We start from the raw sequence: 13,509 nt of genomic DNA, 5'->3' as shown, positions 1-13,509 counted from the left end.
GGGTTGCGCGATATTGGAAAAAATGACTTTGAATGAATTGATCAGTGATTGTTACTGGTGATTTGCTGTGCATGCAGAGCCTGCATGTCACGGACTAGCAACAAACCGTGTATTCAAGAAGTCTTAAATCAGTGTAAATCACGTTATTTCAGACACAGACTTCTCTTGCACACTAGTGTTACGTTTCCATCTTCACAGCTCTGAAACGTAATGTTAGTTGGGACAGACAGACCCCCTTTTCTTTAGGCTAACTCAGTTAGCTTTAGCCTGGCTCGTAGCTGGTAACTAGCTTTTGGTCTGGTAACTGCGGTGAAAAATGGTCGGGAGACGTGGTGATAACGTTGCATTAATCAGTTGCTTTATTTAATCTTCGTAACAAACATAATACACTAAATAATTTAGCTTCACTACCCATGGAAAAGCATGCGCATCACATTGTCTGCGGCACCTGCCGCTTACGGTAACATTACTTTTCTACACGCACACAAGGAAGAGTCTCACCCCTGTTGGACTACGTCACATACACATGTTGCACACATGGCAATTAGTCATGGAAAAATGAGAACCATGCAAGTTTTCCTTTTGTGTCAATCAGGAAAAAAGTTGTAGCATTTACATCGCACCTCCAGCGACGTGACTATTGCACAAGCGCAAATCCCGAGGTCGATGATTAAACGAAATACCGTTCAGCTCTAATTCACACCTATGTAAAATTGTAGTAATGCTTACCTTCGCCTCATCGGGCGGTGGAGGTGGTGCTGGGGGCTCCTCTTTTGGAGGGGGTGGAGGAGGTGCACCTTTTGGTGGTTCTGATGGAGGAAGAGGAGGAACTTGGCATTGGGGCGGCAAAGGGCCATCACCCTCTTTCTGATTCTGCCTGGCTTTCTCTTGCTTTAACTTCTGTAGATTTTGAAGATGTTGTTTGTACCAAAGTTGCTGTTGCTCCTGTGTGAAACAATGACAAGGACATCGGTCAGTCTTACTTTTCCACTGCAAGTGTTTCACCTGCCCATTCCTTGCTCAATTGACATAATAGGATTACATTTTCCAAATTTTCCTTAGAGTCTGCCTTAACCCTTGTGCGGTCTTCCCGTCAACCTTGAAAAAACGTTTTTGACACCTTTTTTTCCACAGTTTGTTTTTTCCAACGTTTTAAATTGTAAATTTTTTCTTCTTTACATTTTCAGCGCTTATTTCTACGTCCCATATTTTCTGATATAAAACAAAAATTATAAAAACGGGTCAATTTGACCCAAAGTCAACACAAGGGTTAAAACATCTCAGTAATTAAATGCTCTTTTACCTACTTTCTCGGATTCATTTTCTGATTACTTAAGTTGTTTTCTCATATGAACTCCAGACAATGTATGTTAATATTTTATGTGGAGTTTTCTTTTGCAGGGTCTATTTTGCAGAGGCACTATCGCTGCTGGAACTTAACGCGGCCCAAGTGCAAATGCAAAGAACCCAGAGCATTTTCTTCTCCTATTCTATAATGTATCTGTGGTGTAGCCAGACCTTACTCCATAGCACTGTGGAGATGGGTCTGACAAGGAAAAAGGATGGAAAGGTTCATTTTAAGACCCGTAGCGATATTGACATTTAAATTTGTGTGAACAATATGAACACATTTCTTGCTCGTAGATAGTGTAAACATTGAGACAGTAATTACATTTGTGTCCATTTTCACAACTGCATAATATAGAATAATACAGAATGCGTTTATAGCATATATTACATCTGTTAATATACTACATTGGTATTTAGATTATAAACAATATGTGTAAACCATAATATTGACTACAAGTTCAGGATGGAGCAGCTGCACATTGGTCTATATATTTTAAAGTTTACTACCACGAAATAACTCGTTTTCCTACTTCTTTTCTACATTTGACATGCACAGTATGATGCTTGCATGCAATATATGTATGCATTAGTTACCCTGCCACCAAAACGGGACTGTGAGACAAACATTTACAGAGTGTAAACACATTTAATAGAGGATAGAGGTGCATGATATATTGACTCAATATCGTTATCGCGATATCACATTGCACAATATTATATTGAAAGTGTTGCGATAAGTATGCAATATTTTGTTTCTTTTTTGGAGCATTGCGTCCTGTCCATTGACTGTGTGGCTCAGTTGTGTTTCATTTCATTTTCATTTATTATACAGGAAAGGATTAAAAGTAACATTAAGTTACAGTTTAAACGGGCCTGACTCAGTTTAAAAACTGGTTTCCAGCAGGTTCCTGTTCTGCAGAAACATAGAACATAGGACACAGTTACGGCACATGAAGACAGAAACACACGTACAGGTCATTAGCATGGGCTAGACAGATACAGACAACTAAAACAATACAGACAGTGCAAACAAGACTTGGACAATACATGAACAACCAATGAGTGTAAGTGTAACTGTTGAGAAGGAACAGTTTGTATGCCTTTTTGAAATATGTATGTATGATGGTAGTGTTCTGATGTGATGGGGAATGTCATTCCAAATTTTGGTGTAAAAGGATTTCTGACCATAACATGATTTAGAGACTGCTTGAAACGCTATAATGATTATGTTTTATTGGCCAGTTACTGTGCCACTTGCACGTTAGCGCACGGGTCCACTACGTGACAAACCCTATGGAGCGAACCACATGTGTGCATATTTTGAGAGAGTGACAGTGTAAGTGAAGAAATAGATAGAGACAACTGAACGGTATGAATCAACTCAATGGAACGAATCAGAGAAGAGAGTCCTGTTCTCTTTATTTATTTATTTATTTTATACTGTACAACCAGTAAAACATGTCCTGTTCTGTAGACATGGTTGTTATTTATTCATTTTGTACCAGTCCAATATGACCGTCAGTTGAAATAAACCTTGTGTTGTGTATGTATATATATATACACACACACACACACACATATATGCGTTTTCCCGTACCTTTTGTCATTTTACATATGTTTAAAAATATCGAAGTTAATATCGATATATTGCAATATCACATTTTGTCAATATCGTGCAAACCTATTAGGGGATGCTATATATAGGCTACAAATGTGGGTAATTTCTAGTTCCATCAATAAACATTGTTGCTACGATGTTCTTTGGCTTCAAGTTCTGGCTACAGGTAAAGCAAAGTGTTTAGCACCAAAATATGTCAACGCAAACAAATAGAACAAGACATTACCTGCAAATGTAAGGATTTGTCATCCTCTGTCGTGGATGGATCTTTCTTGTAGGCTTCTTTGGCTTTTGGAGCACCGTTGTTCTCCGGTGGCTTGGATGTCGGGGGCTCTGGAGGGGGAGGCCCCGGTTGGGGATCGGTAGGCTGCGGTTGTGGTGGAGGGGGTGGTGGTGGGTGACCGGCTTGAGGAGCGAGGGGAACTCTGGTCGGCGGAGCAGGGGTCTCGTCTTCTTTATAGTACGAATGAGCTCCAGCCCCGCTGTCTGAAAGCCCTGCTCCTTCTGAATGCCACGAAGACCCTGGATATCCACCTTGTCCACCACCGTACGCATTAGCGTTAGCGTTGCTGCCGTGGTGTAACACAGACTGGAGCTGTTTCTGGTGCAGCATCTGCAGCTGCTGCATCTGCTGAAGGTGTTGCTCCTGTAGGCTGGTTAACATCGAGCCGCTGGATGAGGCCTCGAAGCCGCCGAACCCCGGCGCTGGCGGGCCGGCGTGGCCGCCACCAGGTTGCTTACGGGGCCCAGAACCTCCATAGCTTTGCGCCGGGGGTGCCCCATAATTTCCCCAGGAGGGATACATTGTTCCGAATCAGAATTCTGTTTCTGATGTGATTCTGAAAAAAACCCGAGGCGGTGTACACGGTCTTTTGTACTCACATAGAGCCGGGCCTCAGTGGCTAAAAAAAAGCTAACGTTACCATTCTATCATGAAGCCTACATTTTCATTTCCCGACTGGGCCAGGCCGCATTAAACAAAGAATATAAACAGCAACTCTGTAACGTTAGCAAGAAACGGTTATCCGTTAGAGAAAGAAATGTGCACGTCTAGCCTTAAATAGAAAAAAAAGTTACAATAAACGTTAAGAAAAGCTGATATCGTTGAGTAGCTGATGCTACGGTGCGATTCACTGATGACGGAAGTACATCACAAGTCACCAGGCGACCACTTCCGGTAGCGCTTATGGTGAAAAAGTTGTATTCATAAATGCAATTTTTCTAAAAGAAACCCCACTGTTCTTATCCTTTTGATTTTGTATTTGCTTCAATAATATTTGATTGTGCCTCCTATTTACATTGTAAACACTTGTGTTGCGATGATCTGTAAAAATATATGTTTAGGTTATTTTGATTAATGAAGTTTTGGGGGAAAACTTGTTAGCAAACATAACTAATGTATTATTATTATTATTATTATTATTATTATTATTATTATTATTATTATCAGGCTAGCAGTAGTAGTATTTAGCTTTGATGTCCATTGTTTCTAGACTAGCCTACATAATGCCAAAGATCGATCATACCTTTGTTGTTTACTATACCAATGAATGTATTTACACTTAACTCATCAAATGCAATCATAGCCTACCATTGATTAGACAGAAAAAAAAATATAATGTGAAAAGATGCAACACACAAAACATGACTTTTTTTTTCTTCACAAAACGTGTTTAAACGTGATTTCTGAGTAGGCCTATGCTCTCTTTTCACAGTTGCCAATGGTAAATATATGATGCCAAGCAAATGGATCTGTGCTTTTACCACAAGAGGGAGACATTTACATAGAAATGTTTACTTAACAAGAAACCTTTGGCTGTAATAAGAAAAGAAAAAACTCAGTAACCGGTCTATGCCTCATTTGAAACAACAACAAAAGTAGTAATACTAATTATAATAACTGTAGGTTTAGGTTATTCATTCCAACTAATTTTAAGCTCTAAATACCTTTCATGAAGGTGGAAATGTGTTGTGCTGGTTGAATTATACATAACATGATTTAAATTAACAACAATAATATATGTAACTACTCTGAGTCTGATTACAATATATTCCATATTAAACAATAAATCAAAATAGCCTGAAAAATCTTCTAGGACAGGCCTACAACATGCATGTTCATAGGATCTACAGTAGTTTGTTGTCAGAGACCAACTGTGTGAGTTCAGACTGTGTTTAACAACAGAGATGTTAGGGTGGGAGAGAGAGCAGTGGGAGGTAAAAGACTAGTGACTTTAGGTTGCCCTTGAGGTTTGATACACATACAAGTATTTTCTTCTTAAGATCACCAGTAAATCTGTATTAATTTTGGCCAGAACCACTTAAAAAAAATCGTTAAAGCGGATTAATCAAGCCAGTCCTGTTTAATGTCTCCCGTTAATTAGTTTGTCAGCAGTGTTTTAATATCGCCTAATGACTTCATATTTCACTGATGACATTAAAGGGGTGTTAAAAGAGGGGAAATGGCCCATTCAGGATTCAGTTCTTTTGCCATAAGATGCCCTCGATGAATAAGACAAGGTCACGGAGGCCTAGCCTTTAGGGAGAGATACATTATCAGGGGATGGGGCTGGGAGAAATCCCATAGAGGAAGCTCTCTCCCCTCTAAAACAGCATGACGGGCACAATGTGATACAGTTCTGTCTTAGAACAAAACACTGCGCAGGGAATTCATGATACAGCTTAGGGCAGACACGCTGTATAGGATGGCAGGATAGCCCCACAGTGTACAATAATACTGATACTGGGGACTAATGCTTGCGAGGGGACTGATTGTTATACTGTTCATTTGTGTAGTGTATTATAACAATACAATTTTAAGTGTTTTTTTATGCATTAGAAGTTAGCCCTTTTCAATCTTCATCAGCAGTTTCTGAAGCTTTCTAAGCAAGAACAAAGAAATCAGAAATCGTATAGTTGTAGCTCACAGTATTGAGGACACTGCATTTTCTCTGTGATGAAAATCCTATGTTAAACAAAATGCTCAATGGAAGCTAATGGATCCCGAACAAGTCCATGCACTGCTTCCAAAATGCTTTGTTTGACAAATCAATTTTCCCATAACCCGGTGAGGAGAAAAGTGATGCGGATTGATCGCCCCTCTGACTTTGTTTCCAGAATATTGTTTGATGGCTGGATAGATTAATTGGTATGACATTTGAAAGCCTTCTCTTGACTGTCAGCATCCAAGCCTCTATACACCAATCGAACCTCGGTCTAATTGTCTCCTCTATAATACCTCACTTCACAAATTAGAGACGGTGCCTCCATAAACTGTTCCCAATGTAAGACCTAAACAACATCACGCTGCTCAATCAGACACTGGTTTGAATAGGGGTGATGCTGGGCTGATAAGATAGAGCGCATTAAAGGGCATCACCCCAAACCGCTGCGCCAGCACATCTTCCTCTCAGCACAGTAGATCTGAAATATACAAATCAAATCCAAGCAGCTGCTCCATGTAAATCTGGAGTCGTTAATAGACAGCGGTTCATACTATTTGTATCTTAATTAATATGAATGACGACTACAGTGAGAAACACAAAGAGAAAATCATCTAAATAAATGACCTTGAAAACGCTGGTATGTTATATTAAAGATGTAGTTTTAAGATTTGGTATTTAAATGTGTTTTTTTTATGTGTACCATTGCTGCTTGAAACATAATCAACAGTGCTCTTTATAATAGGCCTTCGTCATAGAAGACATCTTGACATGTCACAATGAAAATGACAGAAAAGTACATAATAAATAAGAAAAGTAATGGTGGCTGAAGTCCATGTAGCTGCTTCAGGTTCAGGGTCCTGGTATTGTGCGTGCTGGCTCACTTTCACATTGTCATGGCTTACTGGGACACTCGAATAGCCGAGCCATTGTTATTGTTATAAGCAACATCTTTTCTATAAGTCAAAATATGTGCTGTGAAAAAGGCCTAGTACATTAAAGTGCTGTATTATAGTAATCTGTATTATGTACAAATACAATATGTTTGTGCAACAGAGATTTTTCCATACTGCTTATGCTGTGGTACATCCTTTTCTCTGGTTGCGTTTGAACATTGTGGGAAATGTTCCAATAAGCACAAAATGCTCATATGATTTCTTATATGAATATCCATATTGACATGATTTTGCATCATCATTTATTTGTCAGATATTGAATTTACTGGATTATATAGAAGATATTATCCATATCGCCCACTTCTAATTCAAAGTTATACGTCTTTTGTTTCATGGATAAAATATGGAATGCATGTACCATGCATGACATAGTACATAAATAGCAGTAATCTTCACTCCTATCAAAGAGGAAAGACAAATAGACCTGCAAATGTGGCATAACAATACTGTTTGCATTTAATCTTTCTTACAGTTTACTGTATATTGTGCAGCCTGTGGTTCTTAGGGAGAGGTTCATGCCTAACTCCATTGGTGGCTCAGCAAATAAGGGAAGTAAATGAAAAAGTGAATCTAGTAAAAGTTGTTATCGGTGCATGTTTTATAAATAAAGTTAGACATTTCTGCATTAAATCAGATCTTAAAACAACATTCTTTTGTCCCGCCATGGTCCCGATACTGAATGCAGATTAGTTTGGGGGTAAAAGAAAATGGACACGGTCTGGTCTAAAATACTAAAACAGGCAATAATCTACGTTCTATATAGTGTCGTTATTTTTCGACATAAAAAGGACCAAATTTCCCTGAATCAAATAAGACTGCAGTTATCTGCACGCCATAATTCATCACCATTTATTTATCACTCACAATGACTAATTGCCTGACTTGACTTCAATTTTGTGGGCTGGGTTCCTCACAGAGCAAGCTGCTCGGCTGCCCACCTCCCTATCACCCCAACACACCCACTTGCCTTTGAAAAACTGTAATTGAATGAGTTTATGTCGTCAAATTGATTAATCATATTAATTCTTACTTATTAGTGGGATGGTTGAAAGTGATGACAATTAGATTAATGAAATTAGTTAATTCTTCCTACCCACACCATACTCCCAACTATAACGAACCACAAAAAAAAAACATTGAAAGGGAGACTGTTATGACAAAATTGGCAATCAAGATTTGGCTGCTAATTGAATGTCTGCTTTTATTAATGATGAGGTTTATAAAAAGACCTTGAGAAAGGAATATTAATTGATTAATCAAAGCACTCCAAATTAAAGGGGGAGTATACAAAGCAGAGGTCGGAAATTTTTTCTCACATTTGATTGTGAAGAATGCTGCAGCGTCTTTCACAGAATGAAAACATACCTGATTGATAAACAATCAACTGTTTACTGACATTTGACTCTATAGCTATCATTTAAATTTCCCTGTTGACTGATATATTGGTGAAATATGTTTTGGAAGTTTTGGCTGTTAATATTAAAATACAATTCATATAATTTTCTTTCAGTATATTGTGATTAAAACTAATGCCTTTGCCAAATGTTGTCCACACATTACTGTGATCAAAAGATTAGTCAGTATTTGTCAGTACAACATGTTGACATGATGAAGAGGCTCCACTCCAGATTTTACAGTGAAGCTGGAAGTTGCCTGACCACAGATCAGTTCTGCAGGGAGCAACATGTCCCGGTGGGACCGCAGCAATTCATTCATCATACCTGTTTGCCTGTTGTGGAAAAACAAAATCCGCATAAATATATGTAGATATAAGTAAACAGAGTGTGAGATCTCTCTAACCGATATACTGCTTTGAATTTCATTACGCAACAAGCTGTCCGGCGGTTATAAACGATGCTCATGAGAAAGAAGTGATTGTTCGATATGATAAAGATAAAATGTAATAGTTTATGGCACCATGAATCTGATTGTAACGTCCACACTATTAGAAAGACAGATAAGAGCATTTATGACTATTTGCTTTGTGTCATAAAGGGAAGTGGGCTATTTGATTAATATGAGCAACTGGCTGGCTCCAGGTTCAACAGATTGTGTTGTTGCATATAACTTACAGAGGCGGTAATGGGCTGGTTTATATACTAAAATGTGAGCTGTCACACATGTGAGATAAGCAGAATTATGACTAACACATTCTGCATTTACACAGTGTAAGGTTTGATATGCATGCTGTGTTAATGTAGGTGAGTAATGTTTTTGTTTTCGCTGAAGAAATATTTACTTAGATGGCAAGATGCTATCTGCTCATGTGGTCTATACAAAAGTGTAAAATAGGTTGGTTTTCACATTCAAAAAACATATAAATCTTACTCATAGTTACGCTGCAGGAATGGATTACACCATGACTTCACCTATTCAATCAATGTATTGGGTCAGCATTTTTTTTTGTATGTAGCTTCTATTATATTCAGTCCATCCTTTCATGTGCAGGGAATTATTGCCAGCAAAACAAAAGAGGAACTCCACCAGTTTCACACAACAAAGTCTGTTTACAATTTTTTTAATTGCCTCAAGTGATGTCACTTGAGTTAGGGACACTTAGGGTTGAATACTAGTTTAAAGGTCCAATGTGTAATACTGACAGCTAGCGTTTAAAGTGGTTACTGTAGTCCAAATTCAAAATACTGAAAAGAGTCGTCTCCTCCGGCCCCTCCTCCCCCAGCGTCAAACGGAAATTTCAAAAGGAGAAAATACCTTTAAAACCTTTAAAAATGAAGTTTAGGGGAGTAAGCTTACCAGACCATTGTGGGTAATATAGGTACTAGGTTTTGACCATGGATACATTTTAAGAACTGGATACAGCATTCAAGGCGGAGCCCCGTTCATTCTTATGAGAGTTGCTCAGGGGCACACAAAGCCTTCATGGAGCCAAAAATTACCCCAATGATCGGCACTGCTTCTGCACTGTGTGGCCCATAGAGCAGGCACACTATAGGTTTTGACAAGGAAGAATACTGTGCGGAAAAAAAGAAGAAGATATCTTTGTTTCTGCTGCATTCATTTTGATACTTTTTTAATAAACTATCCAGCATAATTCCAACAATGTTATAAGAGTGTTATGCTAAATCTGTGGAGTATGCTTTAAAGTTCACAGACTCTTATTTTAGCAAATAAAAATTAATTTACATCATATGTATTTTTTGTGTGTGTGTTTCACAAGCTTTCTAAACAATGCAATGGACAAGTCTTGTGAAAAAATATTTTAAAAATGTAACCATGAAAATACACTGCTGGGTTTGCGTCATGTAGATCTCTTTCCTCATCTTACATTTACATTTGCACCTTGCAGCCTCCATATATGGGGCTTGTTGGAAACTTTAAAAAGACTGAACTATACTACAGATGCAAATATATGAAGGCTTTAAGATTATGTTTACATTACAGGTGTAATGTAATGTATAACTCTATAGTGTATTTGATCTTGATTATAACTTTTTTATTGTGAGTCTGACGGTCACTATATTACACTCATACAACATGGCCCATTAACACAGCGGAAAAGAGTAATATTGTATGCAAAAAGTTGATGCCTGAGGTATGGTAATGCAAGTTTTCAAAGATGCAGTAAAATGTTTTATTTATAATAAATCACAAAATGAATGCCATCCAGGTTTACCTGATATTAATTAATACACTCATTAAAACCTTTAGTCTGCATCTATGAAATGGACAATTTGCTGCTGATTAAATGTGTCTTTATTCACTTGTTTTTGTGCAATTCTGCAATAAAATGTAAAGACAAATAGTAAAAAATGCCTACCACAGTTTCCTAAAGCCCAAGTGATGTCTTCAAATGTCTTGTTTTGTCTATAACCCAAAGATATTCAATTTAAAATGATATTAAATATAGAAAAGCAGCAAATCCTGACAATTGACGCATGTGTGCTTCAGTCACTTTGAACTGGACAAGGTGAATCTGCACACTGGACACCCACGGGATGCTGTTATTGGATGCCCATTTGCCAATACCTGCCTGCAACACCAGATCCCTAATGGCCCTATTCATCCTTCACTGACCACTCATCTTTGGACCCAACCCCTATACATTTCACAATTCTGATGTCCCGCTGACAGGGTCCAAACTTCTCTGTTGCCAGATGTATTGACAGCCATCAATGTTAGACTTGATCAAATGCTACCGCACCAGTCAGAGGCCATCAGTGGTCAAGGCATCCTCATCGGCAGGATCTATCGTCTCTGTTTACGCAGTCCATCCTCTTTAAACTGTGCTATTGATCTTGGCCTAGGTCATGGAGGTTTGGCATCGAGGTAGGGGAGAGGTGGAGGGGTGGTGGATGGGAGAGTAGGACGGAGAAGAAGGAGAATAAGGACACAGAGGAGGAGGATTCCCCTGGGTGTCTCCAGTGCCAGTTTCTTCTTATTTAGCATTTGACCCTGCTCTTGGCTTTACTGCTCAATGCGGCTGCCTTATTTTCAGCATATAGTCAATGGCTGCCAATATTGTGAATGCAGACTTGTCACTGCTCTTCAACAAAAGCTTAAAAATACTCTAAACAAACAGACTTGATGTAGGCTATTTGAGGTCAAAGGTTTCATTTCTTTCCCCTCCAAATTCATTTTCTCGACTTTTGTCAGGTAAATATTTGAGTGAAAGATGATATCAAACAGTTTTTAAATCAATTGTCTTGCTTCTCACAATGTGACAGGTGCTCTGTACCTCCACACTTGCCGTTCAATTATGGGCATTTCTCGTGGTCGCCTGTTGCTGCCGTTATTTTACAGCTCTGCGCTCCAGTCCATTAGCAACACCGCTGCCAGAGCAGAGCCGATAAACCATCTGGCTAGGCTCCTGGAACAGATAGCAGCCTCTTAATGGAGTGAAAAAGTATAAGCAATTAATGTCACATTAGCACATCACTAATAAGGCCTGCCCTCCAGTATGCTGCGGCAACAATAATCGGTATGTTCAGACTGAGATGCATCCCAACAGCCCGTCACTACTAAGTCCTGAGCAAGGCCGTGGTAGGAGAACTGATTTCCACAAACAAATAAAACCCTTTCAGATGAACTGATCACTCACTTGGAATGTAAAGTCAATGTTGACTTATTTACAATATTATTTAAACGTCCCATTCACTTTATGAGGTTTTTTTAACATTAATATGCGTTCCCCCAGTGGCTTGAAATGGTGATAGATGTAAACCGAGGTCCTGGGTATCCTGCTCTGTCTTTGAGAAAATGAAAGCTCAGATGGGCCGATCTGGAATCTGCTCCTTATGAGGTCATAAGGAGCAGATTACCTCCCCTTTCTCTGCTTTGTCCGCCCAGAGAATTTAGCCCACCCATGAGAGAGAGGCATCATGGCTTTCAAACGAGCAAAGTGGCAGTTGGTCAAGGCCACATCCCCACCCTTCACATTGCACCCCCCTCTCTCCTTCTCAATAGCTACAGACACAGAAATGGCACATCCTAAGGAAAGCTCATTGTGGGACTGACTCTAGTGGCTGTAATTCTGCACCAAGGCTGAATTTCGGGAAAAAGACTTCAGATACAGTATTAGGAGACCACTAAGGTCTATATAAAAGCATCCAAAGAGGACCATGTCATGGGACCTGTAATAATTGATTTTTGTTTTGGCCTTTTGGGGGCAGTGCAACAAGCTGTCAGAACAATGACACCTCATAAAGCTGATATGGCGAATGTGTTAGCAACATTAACATTCATTTGCACTTGTGTGTCTGGCCACTTGGTGAATGTAAGTCTAATATTCCACCCTCTATCTCTCTCTTAAGCTGCTAAATGCTCCACTATATTCACCAGCTATTCCCAAATTATGTCTGTCTGTTGTTTGGTGCTGAGTAGGTACAATGGGTTTACCGTATTTCCATTGTGATGAATTAGAATGCTAACATTAGCTAATTAGTACTAAACTCAACACGCAGCTGAGACTGATGGGAGTTTTTCAGGTGTTTGCTCATAAACCAAGAGGATTAACACAATATTATTCTCACCTGGACATACCAATATGTCTTTTATATTAGAACATTTTGTGTTCAAACTAATATAGATGCAGTTTTTGGGTTTGCTTTTTGTCAGGGTGGCAGCAATGCAGCGCCATATGGAACACTAATCTTTGCTGAAAATGTGTTCCAAGTAAAATCATACGATCCAAGTCGTCATGTTTTCTCCTGAGCACTAAAGGCAGAAATACTGTTGTGAAATTAACAATAGATGTCATTCAGTTCTCTATACCAAACCCGGCACCTACTGCAGCACAGTAGCTGTGTTTGAGTCTCAGGCCTCCATGAATCTGTCACATTTTTGTTATGACCTCCCTCACTTTCAGCTCTTGTCTTTGAACTGTAATTCAAACTTCACACAACAGCAGCTTCGTCTCAAGAGCTTTCCCAAAAACAATGCATGTCCTCTCTGGCTTGAATGAGACTGGGGTTTTAAGATCTGGCTTAATTGTTGTCTTTTCCCCGTGTTTAATTATAAAAAGACCAAAGCGCTGTCATTGCTGCTGTCTAATTCCACCATGTTCCGCTAATTATGTTGTGTTAAAAGAGGTTTTTCTGTTACGGCGTCACACTCATTAACTCAGCGGTGACACTGCCCTTAATTGGATAAGAGGCCATTAAGTCACTTTTCTCTGATTAAAATT

The 13,509-nt window shown here is 39.0% G+C and overlaps 1 protein-coding gene across 1 annotated transcript in view; it reads right to left on the bottom strand.

Moving 5' to 3' along the window:
* Window positions 1–4,129, bottom strand: part of ylpm1 (YLP motif containing 1) — a 29,486-nt gene extending 25,357 nt beyond the window's left edge. Inside the window, exons 1-2 of the mRNA XM_028604951.1 lie at window positions 3,195–4,129; window positions 730–945 (exon numbers count right to left, since the gene is read on the bottom strand). Coding sequence (XP_028460752.1) covers window positions 730–945; window positions 3,195–3,773 — 795 coding nt within the window. The 5' untranslated portion in view covers window positions 3,774–4,129. The remainder of the gene's footprint in view (window positions 1–729; window positions 946–3,194) is intronic.
* Between the last annotated feature and the right edge of the window lie 9,380 nt (window positions 4,130–13,509).

Source organism: Perca flavescens, chromosome 18, assembly GCF_004354835.1.
Source record: "Perca flavescens isolate YP-PL-M2 chromosome 18, PFLA_1.0, whole genome shotgun sequence".
Taxonomy (NCBI): Eukaryota; Metazoa; Chordata; class Actinopteri; order Perciformes; family Percidae; genus Perca; species Perca flavescens.
Note: the sequence above shows the minus strand (reverse complement) of the source record. Positions and strands in the feature narration are given on the sequence as shown.